The 20,138-nt window shown below is 40.7% G+C and overlaps 2 protein-coding genes across 3 annotated transcripts in view; one reads left to right on the plus strand and one right to left on the minus strand.

Annotated features, from left to right (window-relative positions):
* CUNH3orf52 (chromosome unknown C3orf52 homolog) overlaps positions 1-3,539 on the plus strand; it is a 28,063-nt gene extending 24,524 nt beyond the window's left edge. For both annotated transcript variants that reach the window (XM_010630137.2, XM_033755921.1), the window contains exons 5-6: positions 863-1,044; positions 1,927-3,539. In XM_010630137.2, the coding sequence (XP_010628439.1) occupies positions 863-1,044; positions 1,927-1,931 (187 nt within the window). In that variant the 3' untranslated portion in view covers positions 1,932-3,539. The remainder of the gene's footprint in view (positions 1-862; positions 1,045-1,926) is intronic.
* A 5,794-nt stretch (positions 3,540-9,333) lies between these two features.
* On the minus strand, positions 9,334-15,468 carry Gcsam (germinal center associated signaling and motility). The gene is made up of 3 exons (XM_010630186.1): positions 15,368-15,468; positions 15,119-15,182; positions 9,334-9,666 (listed from the first exon to the last, which is right to left on the minus strand). The coding sequence occupies exons 1-3, from the start codon at positions 15,466-15,468 to the stop codon at positions 9,334-9,336; spliced, it is 498 nt and encodes a 165-aa protein (XP_010628488.1).
* Between the last annotated feature and the right edge of the window lie 4,670 nt (positions 15,469-20,138).

A 20,138-nucleotide genomic window follows, 5' to 3' on the forward strand; every position in this document is an offset into this window, starting at 1 on the left:
GAACATGATGGTCTCAGCTGAGACCTCTTAATTATTTTATTGCTGGTCCTTAATCTAGGTCATCTTAAATTAAAGTGATAGAATAACTTTGAAAATCCTAAATGCTGAGGTAGTATTTAAAAAAAAAATGGCCTTCTGAAAAATGAAGTATAGACCTGTGATTATTTTTACTCTGAAAGGGGGAACGATATGCTCAAAGAAGAAAGGTTAGTGTTTTGGGGGTCCCATTGGTGAGAATTAAAGATGGTCAGGGCTGGAAATTTAGCTCAGTGATTCTGCCACCTGCCTCCTAAGTGCAAGGTCCTGAGTTTGATCCCCAGTACAAAAAAAACAAAAAACAAAAAAACACTAGAAGATGTTGGTCATTCTATTCAAAGGGTCTCTGAAAGTGGACATGGGACAGAAAAGTTTCTCATTTTGAAGACAAACACAGGATGTATGACTCACAGCTGGGGCACACTCTCAGGGATGCAGAAGTTCTCAACCAGATAATGGTAGGAAGTTTTGGGCCCTACCATAGGTTACAAAAAGAACTAAACTAAATAGTTCTGACATGCACTTGGAGCGGGGACCTTCTCTGAGAACAGGAATATAGGAGGAGAAAAGGGCCAGCTTTCTGGCTTGTGTTACGCTAGGTGACTTTTGTGGACAGTAGCTGGATTATGGCACCCCCGTGGCTCTCCCATTGGATTCCTAAGAGGGAGGGAGGTAGAGAGGGGAGGCTATGTGATGTGCCTAGAGTAGAGGATTCTTCAAGATAGAAAATGTGCAATAAACAAATGTTATTGTGAAAACCAACTTCCTCAGTTTCAGTGTGATTCTGTCAAGAGATCGTGATAGCTCTGTTTGGCTTGACTTTCAGGGGTGAAAATTCCACAGCCACCTATCACCTGCAGTTTGGGGTACCACTGGAAGACCACGGCTTTATGAAGTACATGATGAGTGAGGAGTTGGTACTGGGCATCTTGCTGCAGGACTTCCATGACCAGAGCGAACCTGGCTGTGAGGGGCTGGGGCTTGACCCAGACTCTCTCTTGCTCTATGGTAGGTAGAGAAGTAGAGAAGTCAGAGCTGGGATGGTGAACAAGTGAACAGATGGAGGACAGTTGATTTGGCTTGGCATCTTTTGTGGCTTGTTCCATGCTGTGGAGGTCACACAGTTCCTGCCCTCGGGAAGTGGATAGAATAGTTGGAAAATATTACGGAAAGAATGGACTGTGAAGTTGGAGCCCTGCTCTAGAGAATGTGAGCTCTGTGATCAGCACCTTCTTCGCCTTACTCAGCCAGCCCTCACTGTTTCCCTTGTCAGAACTTGTCACAGAGAAAGGTGTGGTGGTGCATGCCTGCAATCCCCGCTGCTCCCAAGGCTGAGGCAGGAGGATTGAAAATTCCAGGTCAGCCCAGGAAGCATAGAGTAGATTGTGTCTCATAATAAAAAGTGAAAAAACAGTTGGAAGTGTAGTTAAGAGGCACAGTGCCTCTGGATTCAATCCCCAGGACCACAAAAACAACAAATACCTATATAAGGCATTGTATAGTTTAAAATAATGGCACTTTATAGGCATTCTTATGATTAGATCACAAAAGAGAGTTGAATGTTAAAATTTCTTCAGTATCCAAAAGGCCAAATGAGCATGTCTTTACCATGAGTTATACCAAAACAAGCAGACAATAGATGTTACTTTCCTTTTGAAAACTGCTCAGTGTGTGCATGCACATGTGTGTGCATGTGAGTGCACTGACTGAAGAGTTAACTTTCGCAGTTCAGAATTGACAGACGCTCCAGTTTTACCTAAGACTGCGTTCAAACCGACAAACCAGACAAAAATATAAATGTTTAAAATAATCTTGATTTTTAAATTAAATCTTGATTTGAATCTTGACTTTTAAATGAGTGACCTTGTTCATTTGTGTTTTGCTTTTCAGAATGAAGCAGTGGAGGCCAGTCTATGTTAGAAAGCTGTGCTCCCCTGAGTTTTGGAGTCAAAGAGAATCAATTCTGTGATCTTGACCAGAGGGCAGAGCCTGTCAGCCCTCCAGATCCTGCACAGAGATGGGTCATCTCCAGTCCCACAAGGCACTGGCTGAGGCCAGTCCAGCTGGCTCAGTCTGGAGAAAGGAGGAAGCCAGGCCAGGTGGGGGAGATGAAGTATGGCAGCCCCCACAAGGGAGATCCAAGTATTCTTGAGACACTGGCTGCCTCCACTCCTGCAAGGATCCTTCTTTCTCTTAAGCACAGGGTGGTGCAGCAATGCCTTGTCTTAGGCAGAATTCCGCTAATCTGTGCTGGTGCACAGGGATAGCCGGCAGTCATGTGAGGGAGAATTGAATCAGTTCCTCACTAGAAAATCACCCTCTCTCCTTCCCACATCTGTGTCTGTGTCTGTGGCATGTGCATGTGTTTTGTGGTATTCAGGATGCAGTCCAGGAGCGCTCTACCACTGAGCTATATTCCCAGACCCTCTCCCTTTAGAAATTTGAGACATGATCTCACTAAGTTGTCCTTGCTGGATGTGAACGAGTAGTCCTCCTGCCTCAGCCTGCTCAGTGCTGGTCACAGGTGTGCCCACTAAGCCCAGCTTCATAACTGTATTTGATCTACCTCCAAGCCAGGAAAAGGAAGGTGTGAGAAAGAGGAAGGTGCCTTCCAAGACCTAAGAAGCAGAGCTCTATGTCTACTTTCATGGCTGAACCTGGTATTTTAACAAATCTTTAACGTTGCTTTAGATACATCATCCAATGCTTCTGCGAATGTGTGTGTGTGTGTGTGTGTGTGTGTGTGTGTGTGTGTGTGTGTATTTTGCTCCTTCTCATGGTTCTTGGGACCCATGAGCACCTCCTTTGGAAACGTGTGTCCTTTTGAGTTTCAAACATACCTTCATCCTTTTGGATAGTACTTCACCTCTATTCTTTACTTCCATCAGAGAATCATTAAGATAGGCTAGCTTCTGCGTCTGATGCCACACAATGGCTGTGTATCACCCAGCATCACTGGCCCTCTGGAGGACTCAGTGTCTTCCAGGGTTCATTATGGGCCTTATTACAGTTGGTTGTGAAACAGGAAGAACCACCAGCCTTTTGAAATAAATTGTTGGAAGCCTATGCCTTCTCATTTTGGGGTTGGGAGGAATGTTATTGACTGTATCAGTCATTGATGCAAAATTGTCTGTTATGAAGGAACAGTATTTGTGTTGTTGTTAAAATTGCCTTGCTATAAATTTTTCAGATGAATTTTGTGCTCATATGATGAGAGATTCCTAGCCCTGGTATAAAAATAAGATCTGACATGGGTGAAAGTCAGTGTGAGAGGCAGCTGCATATGGCTGTGTGTTGGTGATTTGACTTGAGCTCTTTATGGACCAGGGTTCAGAATAATGTGAATTTGCTTTGTTATTTAACTAGAATATACATGTAATGTAAGAACACATTGTCTCATTGTAAGGGCAGCTTCTTAAACTAGTGAATTTCTTTGTATTTTTTACATGTCAAATGTGAACCTTAGTTTGTCTGTACTTTTCAGAAAATAATGAAGACTTTCAATGGAGATTGATTTAAAGCATTTACAATAAATTATTTTTGCATCTTTATGTTGTATTCACCTTTGCTGTATTTATGTTGAGTCTCCAGGCCTGGGATTGGAAGTGATCTTTTTCTGTCCTTGATGGTAGCTTCCTCTTCTGTGGGAAGAAGGTAGAACTGGGTTTGGTTGTGCTGGGCAGTGTCCTCCTCACTGTATGGGGAAAAGCAGAGTGAAGCTATCTGTCCCCTCCTCTTCCTTTGAGGGTCCTTTCTGGCAGGACTAGGTATGCAAAAGGGCTAGAAGGATGGCCTCATCTGAGTCTGGAGACAGAATTTGGTTTTGTTCTTTTCTCCTTTGAAAACCAAGTTGCAAGTAGCTTGCCTTGGGTTTTGACCACTTTGAAGTCATGGAGCAAGAGAGAGGACTTCTTGAGGTTTGGCTTTTGGGTCCAATTGACATGGAAAGAACTAAGTTGTGGGCCTAAGGCATTTTGAAGTGTTTGAAAAAATACACATGCATATACTATACATTGTTTTGCCATCAGAGATAAATTTATTGGTCATCACACATTGTAATTATTAGCATAATGCCAGTGCTCAGTAGTGTTCAAAAAATGTCTGCAAAATAATTGGAGGGTGTGAGATGAAAAACTGCTTTTCTCTGGAAGTCACTTCAATACAGATAAAATGCAGATAGCTAGATTAACAAAAATACTCTTCTGGCTCCACCAACAGAAATTCTAGCCACACATGTTCAGTAATCTCTGCTTTCTTTTTAATTTAATTTTGTTGTATAGATTTTAAAAAATTAATGATACTGGGGATTGAATCCAAGGCCTTGAGATTACTAAAATGTAGCTTTACCACTGTGCTACACCCCCAGATTCTATGTGATGTGTCCTATGGACGGCTATAGTGGATGCCAGAGGGGAAGACGATAATAAGAAAGGAAGATATTCCCGTTATTCCTATGAAATAGGAAACAAGGAAAAAACTATAACCACATTTACCTGGGCATGTTAGTGCACCCCTATAATCTCAGCTTTCTGGGAGCCTGGGGCAGGAGGATCACAATTTCAAGCCCAGTCTGGACAACTCAGTGACTTAGTGAGACTCTGTCTCAAAATTATAAAGTGCTGGGAGTGTAGCTCAGTGTAAATTCCCTGGGATCAATTCTCAGTGCAAAACAAAACAAAGCAAAACAAACACACAAACAAACAACCCTCCTATTTAACACCAAAGTTTAAATGCAAAAATTAAAAACAACTGTGGCTGGGGATGTAGCTCAGCAGCACAGCACCTGCCTGCCAAGCGTGAGGCCCCGATTCAATTTCTGGTTACCCCTCCCCACCAGAAAAATTTAAGACCAAGTGTAGGTTGTGGGAGGCCATAGAGAAGAGGAGTCAATGTAGTTTAACTGAAGGAGAGACTCAGGCTGAGCTAGATTCACTGGTGGGATCTGAATAGCAGATTTGCCTCCCTTGGCACATGTTCATGTGTTCCTAGGATGAAGTTTAATCTCTTCTTTTCCTCTCATATGTGAATTCTTGCCATGAACTCCTTACCTATTCAGAGTATGATCAGCACAGACAAGAATGAGAAAAATAGGGCTAGAAATGTAGCCCAGTGGTACAGAGCTTTCCTAGCATGCTTGAGGGCTTGTGTTCAACCCCCAGCAATGTAACAAACAGGAAAAGTAACCCAGAGTTCTCCCTTCTCTCATTACTGTTTCGTTGCATGATTTAAATCAGGTAATTCATACTATTGCTGGTAGCTTTATTAGAAATTGTTGAGTCAGCATAAACAAAACAAAACAAAAGAAACCACAGTGTGCCCTCCCATCCCCCATAGCTGGAGCCCTAAATCCTAGACAGTGGGAAGGACCAGGCAGAGTCCTACAGTTTGAGAGGCCAAGCCCACCTACTAGGCAATCTCACATGATGAATGGCCACAGTCTCAGGGGTACCCATGGTCAGGCTCAGCTCAGGCCTGGTTGACTTCTACAAATCCACAGGGTCACAGGTGGTTGGGCAAGAGATGAATTGAGAGGTGTGGCCATGGAAGACTAGTGAAAACAGCCACTCAGTGCTTCCCTCCAGTACTTGCAAAAGGACCCTTAAGGAAGGTATGAGGGACTTGCATTAATTTACTAAACATTTGGCAGAGACAAAGTCCTTTTAGCTGAAGCAAACCTTCTGAAATTCAGAGTCTTGCTTTAAAAAAGACTAGAGTCAGGCAAATGGAAATAGAACCTCCTGGGAAGTGCACCTTCCGGAGAGGCACCTCTTCTGCTCATGCCCTTCAGTCAGGAACGTTTGCAGTGCCTGTCACCTAGGTTTGTTGGAACAACATCAGCATTTGAACTTGTTATCAGTGGTAGGTTTGCCCACTACTATTCCATTTTGAAAGAGTATTTAGGGCTTATATAGAGATGCTTATATTTATAGATGCTATTATTAATAGTAAGTGTGTAAATGGAAACCACAGAGCCTGCAGGGGCTTCATGTGCTGTACCTCCAAATTTGGGCTGTGCACAGTGTGAGGTCTGGTGTAGGGAAGGGGAGCTTTCTGGTTACATGTGTGATTGGCAAATGTGGTTCAAATGCTCAGCCTGAGTTCCAAAAGCAGTGGCCCTTTAACTGAGGGGTTGTATCCCTAACCCATGAAATCATACATAATCTGTGTGAATGTGCATTTTCTGCCAATAGGGTATACAGAATTCTTAAATCTAGGTAAGACAAAATCAGCATATATATGGCAATTTTTTTACATTAAAATTTATTTACTAGAAGAGTCTATGTTCTGCATATTATATATAATTCTACATATTCTATCATCTTTACATTAAACAATTTTTCTAATAATTTTTATTTTTTTAAATTACTAATATTTTTGATTGACAAGTAATGTGTACATTGCAGTGGGTATTTTGAAACACTCTCAAAGAGCTCTTCTGCTCAAAAATATGTTTTTTTTTCCCCTTATAAAACCTCATTACAAGAACAGCTTTTTAAAATTAAGCATTTACATGTAATACACTCCTGATAAAAGACACGTGTTTGGACAGGTAATATTTTCACGAGATAAAGCTTAAACAAATATAACTTTTTCACATTAAGAACATTTCAACCAGCCACCTTCTGCAATGGATTTGTAACTATGTGGAAAATTCCAGAACAAACTTATCAGTCTGATGTTTCTGCCTTGCTGGAAGATTACTTGGTGGATCACTACATGGGTTGGCATCTTAGCCACACATCATGAAAGATTGCTTTACCCTTTGATGTTACCTCTGCTATCTAGCAGATAGATTAATCCTCCAATTTATGGGGGGCCTCCAAATCATAGATTCAAGGTCACAGAGGATGGGGAGAGAGAATCAGGATTCAGATCGCTGCTTATCTGTCTTGGAGCCATACTACTCCCCCTAAGCCATGTGACATCTTGTACACTGTTTCCTGCTACCACAAACACCTCTTATACCTGAGTGCATCTCAGTCAAAGATCAAAGTCAGGTTTCCATGTGAAAGAAATTTACTGAAAATTAGAAGTTATCAAAAGTCTCAGAACACCTGTTTTGGCTCACTCAAACTCAGTCCACTGGATTTATTGTCCTAGGCACTTAGCATATTTTTAAATAGCTGTTGCTTTGAGCACAAAATAGTAATGGTCCACTGGTTGACTCAACAAACGTTTTGCTATTTTAACATCCCTAAAATTAGGACGGTGGTTATAAGTTACACACAATAGCAACGACCCAGGTGTGAATGTAGAAATAGTCTAATTTGCTAACTGTTCTTGGTCTCTCTCTTCTCAACTGTGGCTTAATATTTTCATACTGTTTTTATTGACACCTGCTTTTATAAGCTATATTGATAATTAAATATATTCCTGTTAAGTTTATCTCAAACTGATGGTTTAGGGCAGAACACTACAAAATTGTTTTCTGGAAAGTGTCAAAATATAAATATTTTTGGCTTTATAGGACCTATTCATCTCTTCCATGGTGTAGCAACCATAGATAGCATGTAAATAAATGAGTCTGGATGTGAGCCAATAAAATTTTATTTATGTAACCAGGTGATGGGCCAGATTTGGTCAGTAGCCCATTGTTTGCTTCCCTTAGTTGAGGGGATAGGCATAGTTCTGAGAATACTAAAGATGATGGAAAATAAATCAAAGCCTATTGAGGAGTGCTTATGAGAGAAAAATAGGTGTATACATTATTTTTTCCATGTGAACATTTTAATCATATGTTATACATGCCATATTATTTAATACTACACCAAAGACTCTTCTATATAGTAGATTCAAGGAGGGTTGAATTAGAAGCCAGTAAATCAGGCTCTAGATAAGATTCTACCACTAATTTTAATGTATCATAGGGAAAATTATTCTCTCTGAGCCAAAAGATAGTAGGATTAAGGACTATTAAAGGACTGCTGCTTTCTCAGCCTCTGATGCTATGAAAGTTGTGTTACTTACTTTTCTCTCGTTGCTGAGACAAAATACCGGACATCCAAAGTTAGAGGGAAAGGGTTTATCTGGATGACAGTTCAGAGAGGTTTCATTCCATAACTGGCTGGCTCCAAGGTGGGGATGGCAAACAGGCATTGCAGAGGAGAAACATGACGTGCACAAGTAGCAAACGAAACAAGGGAGTTTGACAGCATCTTTCTGCCCCTTTTATTTTATTCAGTCCACCAGGATTAAGGAAGTGCCAAACCAATTATTCACATATAGTGGTTTAGTAATCACACACCCTTAATTCTAGCATCACACATTCCAGATTCAGCCACCTCTGAAAGAGAAAGTCCCACCTCATCCACATGAGGCTTTTGGGGGGCACCAAAGCACAAACCATAACAATCGTCTTACTAAGAGTCAGAGAGAGGGTCTGTGGATACAGTTCAGTGGTTGATTGCTTGCCTAATATCCATAAGTCCATAGGTACGATACCCAGCACTGCCAAAAAGTTATGGGGAGAACTAAAAATTTCACAAACTCACACACACACACACACACACACACACACACATATTATACAAAAAATAAAACAGTACTGGAACTTTCTGATTCAGCTCACATAATTAACTAAGCCATGGGGGCAGTGAGCCAAAAGACACTGTATAAAGAACATTTCTGAGGCACAGGGAGTAAGGGGAATATCACACTCCCGTGGGGATGGAGGCTGAGCTGGAAAATCACCGTAATGTGTGAGTTTCCCCCAGGGGAACACTTATTATGATGAATAAGTTGCCTTGTAACTTCAGAGGACAATCATGATACTTTATACGAACCTGGTCAGGTGGAAGGCTACCACAGGAGGACTGAGAGTTTGAATACAGCCTGGGGAATTTAGTGATGTAGAAAGATCCTGTCTCAAAAAAATTTAAAAAGGGCTGGTAATGGAGTGTGAAGGCCTTGGGCTCAATGCTCAGTACTTCAAAACAAAAACAGAGCAACTTCCCCAAATCCCCAAAACAACAAAAACCAAGGTAATTCAGAAGAGTAGAATCCTTTGTGGTGTACACAGCGACAGGGGACCAGGGAGGTCTTCCTGCTCCAGAGTCCTCCCAACAACACCACTTTGAGCCAGATTTGGTCATGTTGTTCTCAGATAGTGGGGTTCAGGATAAATTGGTTAATTTGTGGATAGCAGATGCTGAGCAGGCTCTGAAACACTGTGGTTTGCAGGCCATGCTCCGCGGACCGGGAAGTAAGCTAAAGAGCTCGGCGACTCAGTTCTGCTTCAGTCCCAGCCCCAGCCACTACTTTCATCTGCTGGTGCTAAACAAAGGCAGTCCAAGCTCATCACTGTAAACAAGAAGATTGAGTCTCAAAAGGGGCCCTACATGGCCCTGGCTGTTGGAAGGAAGGAAAGGACATTCTGCTAGGTATGAGAACTTCGTATTCATTTTTTGGGCAAGGTGAATGCTTCGGGGTGGCAGGCACCCGGAGAAGTGAATACTCTGTCTCAGTGCCTCCCAAAGTCCCTCTGGGCCTGTTAGCCTTGCAGGGGATGTTCTCATAGAGTTCTCCAGTGACCTCCTCTTCAGCAGAGTTCCCTGATGGCCACTTCCTGGGGGCCCTAGGATTGATAAGGACGTAGCACACCTCATCCAAATAGGTCTGGTTAGCACCATCCTGCTGATCAAAGGAGAACCATCATCAAGATTCTCCTTACACTTCAATTTCAACACTGGCCTGATGCTGCATAAGGTCTGTCCCTTTCATGACCACTTTTTCTATGTCTCTTGTCCATTTTTCTTAAATTGCTGCTCCCATTCCAACCTCTAGACCTTCTAACCAAAGTACTCATATTGCCCAGGGCATACACCTACTCAGATGTCTTTTCTACCCATGTTTCAGAGTGACACCTGGCCGCCCTGTCCCAAAATCTCAGGACTCTTGGGCAGCCTATTCTGATAAAAGAGAACAATGTAATGTCATCTAAATGTGATAAGGTTGTAATGTTTAACCACTCATTACAGAGATCATGGCATTACTACAAAGGGACAACAATCCAGGGGAAGTCTCACTTGTGGTAGAATCTCAGATTAAAATAAAAAATACAAAAATAAAAAAATATTAAAATATACCATGTAAAGGTACAAGTTCCAAATGATGAACGCAAATGTATTGTATACCTAAAATGTACCAGTAAAATAATTTAAGAGGGGAAAAAACATGGAATGCAGAGAGGCAGAAACAAAAACAAAAACAAAAACAGTCAGCCAAGGGGAAAATCATGGGTTTTTAGAGTGAGACTTGGTTGTGAATCTTCTTTCAGCTGTCTAGTTTTGAGGGATATCCCTTCATCCCTCAAAGGGATGTTGGGGTTGTTGTGACGGTTATAGGAGATGATTTCTATAAAGCACTCAGCACACTAAGTGTCGTAAACAAAGTTCTAACCAAATAGTCCCTTCACAACCCTGGCATCTAATGTCTTCTACACCAGGGTCAGAAGGGGTCCTTATTACCTTGTTGGAAGAAGATGTTGTTCCTTTATCTGCAGAAAGAAATACACTCAATGAATTTCAGGTCATGGGGAGATTTGAGGAGTGTGAGGATTGGACTATCAACAACTAGAGAACCAAAAAAAGAGCTGGGGTAGCCCTTGTCAGGCTCTTTGATCTACGGAATTTCCCTGGAGGAGGGAGTCACAGGACCATCTAAACAAGAAATAGCCAGAGGTTGCTCAGACTGAGTGGTCAAGTGGAGGGCAACATATTTGGTGTAGCACTGGCTAGGGAATCACACTCCTTCCCTCCCTCCTTCATCTCTCTTTCCTTACTCAAGATCCATCCTGTACTGCACAAAGCCCTGGGCTCACAAACAATCCTGTCCTCCACAGGCTCTCATGGGAGGCAGGTGAGGGGCTGTGGTAGACCATGGTGCAGAGAACAGGATGCTCTTCCTACTGTAGCTGACAGAGAGTGGTGGTAGATTGGACCTTGGCGCTCAAGGAAGGTTTCACAGAAAGGGAAGCTCTTGGGCTGGCTATTCCCATTCCTGTAGCTGCTGGCAGACAGGAACACAAGCAGGCCAATTTTTCCAAAGCCAATATACCTTAAACCTGCTGTTTCTGTCCACTCAGCAGAGAGGCAAATGAACTCTTGCTACCCCCTCATAAAAGGGCCAGCTCAATAAGCAAACAGGTGCCCTCCACCGAAGCCTGACCAGGAAGCAGATGTGTCTAGGTAGTTACCATATGGTAATTGAAAGCTCTAAAAGGTTCTGAAAGTGCGTGTGTGTATAAACACACACATATATGTATATAAATATATATAGTCACATATACATGTATATATATATAGTCACATATATATGCATATGTATATATATATATATATATATGCCTCCCACTTCTCACATCTCCAACTAAGACTTCCCTAATTATAATTACAAGAAAAGGGCTTGTGAGTTTTAGCATCATGGGTCTAATTTCTATCAAGTTAGGATCCACCATCGCTTGGGTGAAATGACTAGGACTAGGAGGGCTAGATTATTTGTTTACATACTTCACAGAGCTGACTTTTAAAACTCAGGGTGTGAATGAATTACATCAAAGATGGTGAACCTTTTAGAGTTTTCAGTGATACACACACCCTGCTGTGGCACACACCACCGCTGAACTACACCCTCCTCTTTAAGGCAAGGCCAAAACAGTTTTCTTCTTCAGAAATACAATTGCCTATCTCAAGCTTGCCCTTTCTTCTTATTATTCTCTTACATGTGGATGCTACTCACCACCTTGTCTTTCTTAGATTCTTCTCTTTCCTTAATTTGAACTCTCATCTGTCCCCAGACACTATAGCACCAGCCTCCTAAGTGGTTTTCTGGTATCTGCTCTGGCTACTCCCTAATATAGCTTCTCTGCCAGCAACCAAAAGGCCATCTGTTTAATGCAAATCTGATCACACCTGCCTTTGTGTAAAGCCCTTCAAAGAGCTATGGTCGATCACAAGACAAAGATCTAAATCCATAACTTCCCCGTCCCTAGCCACTTCGTGTCTTAGCTGGCTTTCTTGATGTTCCCTATCAGAACCTTTTGATTCTAAGTTTTATATTTATTCTCCTCAGTTAATTCCCTCCATCTACAAACCACAAGGCACTAAGTGAAGAACATGGAGATCAATAAGGTGATCTCTGCTTTACTGACCTCACAATCTAGTGGGGGAAAACAGACCTACAGATTGTAGCAAATGTGTAAGTATTATACTTGAAATATGATGGGATAGCGATGACTTACTTTCCTTTTGGGAATCTTGGCTTGCTTTAAAAATATGTATTCTTTTCCTGTTTTAAAAAGAGAAAAATAATTTGTTTGTTACAATATTCAGGAACTCTAAAATTACACTAACCTGTGTAACAATTTAAAACCTTTAATTTCTTAAAATTGTATGTGTCTTACCAAAACTTTATTCAACACACAACATTTAGAAGATAGCAAAGAAGAAAAATGAAGATGAGGACAGGTAGAAGTCCTCCTATCTCCTCCTCTCCTCCTTTTTGCCTTCTAGTATAGAATTTATTCATATAGTAAGGGAACTATGGTGCTGTTATAAGTTACCAGAGATTTTTTTCTGGTAATCTACAGGCTTATTTTACATCACGAGATTATTTTGAAGCCTAATCTGTGATCTCCAAAACAAAAGCATAGCTTCCATTAGCACATATAGCATAAAAGACCCCTGGAGTAGAAGGAATGTAAATATGATGAAAATTTATTATCATAGGAGACAGGGCAAATTTGCTATAAAGACTATGGCCATATGTTCAGGTTTCCTAGGTCTGGTTCATGTCATTGTCAATCACTTAGCAGTAATTAGCTATTTTTAGCATCACTTTGACTCTCAACATTATCTGAGTCTGGACAATAAATTATATTATCACCTTGACTACACATTCTAAGAGTAAGGGACAAAAATGTGTTCTGTGCATGGTGACCCTGGGATTTGCAGCGTGAACGAGTCTTCACGTTAGTAGCCAGTTTCATTCTGACATAAGGTTTACCCATTAAAGGAGAATATACAGCCCATGAGACAATTGTTCCTGATTCCTACCAAGCTTGAAGGATTGCTTCACTGAGTGGCTGTCAGTCAGATTTCATCTGGGCTCAGTGCCAAGCTTCTCCTGGTTGCAGATGGCAGGGAGTTCACAGGTAACATACAGCAAATACCACATTGAAACCACTTGGGGAAATAACTCCTAAGAGCAGCTCTCAACTTACCATGGAAAGCAGAAACATCTTTCAACAGAGTGGTGACCCCAGCATCTGAAATACCCAAGAGAAATGATACAAAGTTACAGGACTCATTTCTGAAGCTTTGCTAAAGTGGTCCCTTTCCCTTTGCCATTTCTTAGGGGAAAATCTTTTGTTTCCCCAAGCAAGCCTTCATTTTAGATGACTTGGATGTGTCAGTTCCTAATCAGGGAGAAGAAAAGCCTTTCTGCTGTATCTCAGCAAAGGAGAAAGGTTTTCTCATCTCCAATTCTTATGACTTTTGGCTCTTTTGTGATGATGACAACGTAAGAGGCATTTTCAGGAAATTGAGGTGTAAGCATATAGACATTTTAGTGATCATTTTGTTCAGGTATGGGTTAGGCAGTATTTTTGTAGGATTTCACTGAGCTCTAAATTGCTTCTGTTTCCTATTTGTCTGCTTACTTGTCTGTATCCTAGAATGTGAACCTCGCGAGTTTGGGAACATATTTATCTTATTCACCATGAGAGGTATCACCAGTATAAGCTACAAGATAATACATATGTTTTCAATAAACATTTGATTAAATATGAATAAGGAATATAATGAATGATGAAGATATGAATGAATAGCCAAGAATAGAACAAATGTAGCTGGAACAGGAGGCCGTCCGATCTATCACCTTTACTCCGTAGATATAGCTATATAGGGGGACTTTTCTGTATTTTACAATACACTGGCTTAGAATCTCCCTCTAGTCAGACATGTAGGCTAAAGTCTAAGTATTATTCAGGGAATCTTTCTAAATCTGAGGCATAGTCAACTACCTATCTTCATGGTTGAATGAGAAAGCCCCACTTAAAGTACTACATGTACCAATTACAGTGTAAAATCATTTGAAAAACATCATATAAAAATGTCTACCCCTGGGAGCTTTCTCCTGGAGTTTCCTCAAAATGGGCAGTGGAGGAGAGTTGGATGGCACTATGATCATGACTGTGGCTGCCAGCTTGGCTGAGTGTCCTGACAGCCTGCAGGGTCACCAACAGAATCTTTGGGGCTGAATGATTTGGTCAGAGTTCTTCCTCTGCTTCAGGCTGACTTCAGGGATTTTTAAAACCATTTGTTTTCATCTCCTGCTGCTGTTGCTAAAAACATCATAAGGCAACTCCTGAATCAGACCAACACTAAGAAATCAGGTTCATGAGGGGGATATGAGAGAGAGACGAAAAGAAGTGGTAGATATCGAGTTAATGGATTCACATCTCTAAACTCGGGGAGGTGCAGTTTCTTTTTTTTATTTTGTTGTGTTTTGTTTTTGGTACCAGGGATTGAACGTGGGCCCTTGCACTTGCGAAGCAGGCGGCGGAACCACTGGGCCAAATCCTCAGCATGGTGCAGTTTCTTCATTCACAAAATGAAAATATATATACTACTTACTTTATAGACTTCTAATGGTCAGACAAAGTGAAATATGGGCAAAAGCTATTTCTAAGCTATTCCCCTCACTCAGCTTTCCTGAAATTTATTCCTAATTTTTAATACGAATGCTTTGGTTTGGGTTAAGCTCAGAAAAATTCCATAAAGCAGACCAAAGAAGTCTCTGATCTCAGCCCACATGCTAACAATTTCAGGCTCTAGTCTCTCACAAAAGTCTTCCCTTGCTAAAAAAGTCTCTCCCTTGTAGTGATGCACTTGTGATCTGTGTCATCATTTTAACATCTGCCTGATCATAAAACCCTAAATTATAGTCCTCAGCTTGTATTGAGGACATGCAGCCTGTGGCAGGGATTGCTGGCTCTTTAGCCCCTGAGAAATTTCTGGCTCAGTGGCTGCTTTGTAACTCCATGCTTTCAAAATCTTGGTGGGGTTGAGTGCGCTCATCTGGCTGTTCTTTGCTTGGCATTACAGAGCCTCGGATTCCAAGGCTTCTCTTGAATGTCTTGATGCCGCCTAACATATAAGAAATAAGGTCAGGATTCCTCTCCAGGATCCCTACATCTTTTTATGTTTTTCCAATTTTCCTCATTCTGCTTTTTGTGTATGAGCCTGAAATTGCCTTAGCTTTTCTCTGGTTGCCCTTATGTTTGTTAACACTTCTTCCCAAAGCACGCACTACAGTCCACCTTAGATCCAACCTCTTTACACTGCCATAGGAACAGCCTACTGATTTTCTCCAAGAACAGCTGTACATCTCCGATCCTAAATCACTTGTTTCCCAGTGTTCAGGAATCCTCATCATAACCCCAAGAATTCCAGTGTCACAGAGAGAGAAGCCTGGTCACCTTGGCTGTCATTATCTGTTTTTGTGCAGTCCAAAGCCTGTACACAAATAGTGGGGAGGGATGCCAAAATGAGAGCACACAGACAATTGCCATCTGTCACAGACAGCACAGAGGCAGAGAACATGGCAAAGTGAGAAGAAAAGGATTAAATAAAGAAAATAAATTAGCACACTGCTTGGGATGGATTTCTGCATAATCATCTTTTTATTTGCTGGAAATTGGGGAGAATGAAGAAAAAAGTGAACAAATGCTGCTCATTATAAGCTAGTCATTTTATGTGTTATATTGCCTTTAATCCCACAATAAATCTACGAGGTCCATATTGTTCTATTAATCCACCGACAACACTGAATCGAAAGCATTAAGCAAGTTGCCTGAGGATGTGCAACAGGTGAGGGGAGAGGATAGGTTTTATTTGGGCAGATTCCTCACTATGAACTCTGACCCCTTCTCATGAAGGAGCAGGTGCCCTTCTATCCTATGGGGGCCATTTTCTCGGCTTTCCTAACAGATTTCGTCTGGAAAGACATGGTTGGAGATGTGCTGAGTGGATGATAGCTGGGTGGAGAGTGTGAAGGTGAAAATCAGGTTCTAGTCAGTATAAGATTTTTTAATAGATTGAGGTAAATATTCTAAATTAGCAAGGGGATGTTAGTCAAACTGATCTACTATGTGGAAAAGAAACTCTGATATCAGACCCAGGGATTTAGCTCAGTGGTGCTGCCGCCTGCCTCACAAGTACAAGGTCCTGAGTTTGATCCCTGGTACAAAACAAACAAACAAACAAATGCTTGATATCAGATATTAAATATATAGGGCTAAATATATGACAGTAAAACCTCACAAAACATATTTGTTTAGATTTGTCCTATCTTGGAAAGGAGAAAGGATTTTAAGCATAAATGAAATGGCAGAAACCTAAATGCCTTCTGGATTAGGTTCAATTATCTTTAAAATGTAATAAACATAAAATCATAAAATCCCGGATGACACAAGACATACAGACTAGAAAAAAAATACTTTTTATGCCACTTTTATGAGAAAAGACTAATTCCTTCAAAGTACAAATGGACAAAATGAACCAAAATCCATAACAAAAATGGTAAAAAGGAATTATTGCCTCTTCACAGATGAAGTATAAATGGCTGAATATAGACAGTCAATCTAATGTCACAAGTACACTGTGATTATAATTTTATCTCATTTTCAGGGTTTTGTATTTTCCAATTGTGTTTAAAATGAATACACATTGATGTCATAATACTTTCCCTCCACCAAAATTCCAAAAAGCACAATTCCATAGGTGGTATCAATCAATACCTCCTTAGTGACATCACATCTGTATTTTGTTTTATCTGTCTCCCGATTCATCTAATACTTATCAAGTACCTGCAATATGCCAGAAACAATGCCAAGAGCCAGGAATTCATGAAAGAATGAAAAAACACTAAAAAATAATCACTACATTTGGAGATCTCACATCCTGATTTAAAAATAACAATTTCTAATCTCACAGAAGAATTCTGAAGTAGGACAAAGATTTGCAAAAGTCAGCAAAGGTCCAAGGAGAAGTCTTAGACAACAGTGATTCTCAGGAAGGGACATGAGACATTTCATAGGATCCCCAAGCTATCTTTGTGTAAGTGGTATTTCGGGCCACCTTCTTTTTCTGTTCCATTTTCCAGTGCCATGATCTGAGACCTGGGACACCAAATCTAATCCTGTAAAGACCCCCCCAGGCCAGCTCTCTCCCAAGACCACTTCATTTTATACCTTAAAGATTCCCTTATTTTCAGTGTAATCATTTTTACAACTGTGGCTTTGATGTTAATGAAGATTATGGTTCTAAAAAAACAAAAGCAGGAATATCTTCCAGGTATTGAACCTTTCTGTGTATCAAACTTGGTGCTATTACCATACATACTAAAATCCCTCCCAAGTAGGTACTGTATTACTCCATTTAAAATGAAGGCACTGAACTCTAGAAAATTAAGCTACATTTTCTATCTATGTAGATGAACTCTGCTTACCCCCTTTCAAGGCTGAGGAGTGTACACTAAATGAAGCCTCAGGGTAGCAGGAAATTTGCTTTTTATTTTTAACTTAAAGTAGTGATTAAAGGAGTATTTTTGAGCTCTTTCTGGAGCATTAAGAGCTTGGCAGAGCATCCCTTCCCAGAAAGGGAATTCAGAAAATTATTCAGTTTCTTAGGTGGTATTCTATTGTAGCATCCTCTCTTGATGAAGTCCATCAAAGTGCTTGCTGTGATTCTGGGCAGGAAGGCAGAATTGATAAGGAGTTTTACAAAGTGTCTGGCACATAGCAGGCACTGAATTCTTACCCAATGCCCTTCACTCCCAAGAGCAGCCTTCCTTTTCTGACTCATTGCCCTATTCCCTCTCCTCTGCACCCTGGCAGAGAGTGTAGACTCACCTGCTTTCCCTCTGTAGATAATTCCCCATTCTTTACTCTTCTCAGCACCTTCTCTCAGTCCTGGTCCCTTTATCGGTTTTACCACTTCCTTCTTGCAGGCCTTGCAGTCTGACAGAACAGCTCCTGAGCTGAGGGGCTGTGTGGTTCTGGACAGTTGCACAGAGAACAGAAAGGAGAAGGGTGTGTGCAGAGGGGAAGAAGAGGCTGGGGGAGGAGCATTAAAGGTGCACACATAGAGAAAGTCCTTAAATGTCAAAGCTCTAAGGCCCTGGACCATTCACCAGAATCAGAAGCTGCTGGTCACTGAGTTCTGTGAGCCTTTGGGTGAACTCATGTCTGCAATAACATCTGAGCTGGCTGTGGAGGTTTTGTTTCACTTAAAATATCTAAAGTTATTGAATAAGTTTCTCTTAGAAAAGCCACAGGGGGGAACTTTGTTTAAAAGAGGAAAGATTAAAGCAAAGAGTTAAGCCACAGGTTGCTAAAATACTATTTACAAAGGACTCTCAAAAGTCACTCATAAGAAAACAAACACATAATGACAAATTAAACACAATATTCAAACAGACTTCTCACCAAAGACCCTACAGGGAAAGGTGGGTCAAAACCACAATACAATCCCTTCACACATTTATTAGAATGTTTAATGTTGAAGACCAAAACAGAACTGACAATGTCAAGGGTCGGAAAGGAATGGGTTATAACTGGAAATCCCACGCATTTGTGTTGACAATGTAAAATGATAACAGTCTATTTGAAAACACACACAGTGGTTTAATACAAAGTTAAAGACAGACATTCCATCCAATTTAGCAATCCCACTTTTAGTGGTTTACCCAAATGAAATTTAAGCCAAGAACTTGTATATAATAATATTTTATATCTGCCGCAAACTGGAAATAACCCAATCAATCTTCAACTGGTGAACGGCTGAACAAATTGTGTTATATCCATATAGCAGAATACTGCTCAGAAATGAAAAGATAAAGTACTAATATGTGCAACAACTTGGATGCATCTCGAGTGAATCATGCTAAGTGAAAGAACTTAGACTTAAGCTCACCTTTTGTGACATTTGGGATACAGCAAAACCATTGGAACTGAAAGCACATTAATGTTTGAAAGAGCAAAGGGTATAGGAAGGATTAACTTTGAAAGAGAAGTAAGGAATTTAAGTTGTTGTTTATTTTAATCATAGTGCTGGTCACACGTCTCCATGTAGTCCTTATAATTCTTAGAACTGTGTATGTATAGGATGCGTTAATTATATGTAAATTATATCTCAATAGGACAAAGGGAGTAAAGAAAGATGGAAATTGATTTAGGGTCTGGAATCTTGGAGTTTTGGCATTATCTTTGTATGTGATGGTTGTTTCTAATTTGATCACTCATTTGCCCATTTACTCCCTCAGCAAATATAGGTTGAGTATTTCCTATGTGCTGATACTGTGAGTTCAGTGATAAGCCAGACTAATGCCCTCATAGACCTCCTTAAAATGAAATAAAACCAAGTGCAAAATACTTTACCAACTGACCTGGAATAAGAGGTCATGCATGAAACAACCAGAAGCAAGACAGGGAGGCTCTTAGAAGAAATAGTTTTAGAGAAATTAGTGTACTAGTAGTGCAGCACCAGACCCATCTGACACCATTTTTGTCCCTGTAGCTGCTCTCCAGTCCTCAGATAGTCTTGCAAGAGAGGACGGGTGAGCAATCCCTAGCTAGGAGAAAAAAAATATTCTGAAATGAGGAGGGCCTGTGAGGGAAAGGAAGGTGAAGCTTATTACTGATGTGTGAAGCAAAAACTATTTTTATTTGCAATGTTTTTTTTTCCTTTAAGGGCAAATATAAATTAAAAATTCTCTTTGTTGAAAATAAGAGGGCTTCTCTCCCTTTTTTGTAGAGCATTTACTTTAGAAAACTTGTGAATTTTTTTCTCTCCCTCTTTTACATGCATGTAAAATGTTTTAAAAGTAAAGCATGTACCCTCAAGTACCAAGAGCCATTTTTCTGGAAATGCAACCATCAAATAAGTTTCCCTGGGAGAATAGGTCCTTCAATTGGCACCTGGAACCAAATGGCAAATCTGGCCTCTATCAAAAAATAAGTGAGGAGAACTGGATGGGGTGGGGGCTCACACCTGTAATCCCAGCACTCAGGAGGCGGAGGCAGGTGGATTGCTGCAAGTTCA

The sequence above is a fragment of the Fukomys damarensis genome, unplaced genomic scaffold (assembly GCF_012274545.1).
Source record: "Fukomys damarensis isolate Sample0158 unplaced genomic scaffold, DMR_v1.0_HiC HiC_scaffold_24, whole genome shotgun sequence".
Classification (NCBI taxonomy): Eukaryota; Metazoa; Chordata; class Mammalia; order Rodentia; family Bathyergidae; genus Fukomys; species Fukomys damarensis.

Bases quoted from the DNA above. Each gene is read 5' to 3' on its own strand.
- Gcsam (XM_010630186.1), bottom strand. From the start codon at position 15,468: ATGAGGATTCCTGAACACTGGGAAACAAGTGATTTAGGATCGGAGATG. The intron at 15,183-15,367 runs GTTGGATCTAAG...CTTATATGTTAG, and splicing joins TCCTATGGCAGTGTAAAGAG to GCGGCATCAAGACATTCAAG. The intron at 9,667-15,118 runs GCCAGATGAGCG...TTTGATCAGCAG, and splicing joins GTAATGCCAAGCAAAGAACA to GATGGTGCTAACCAGACCTA.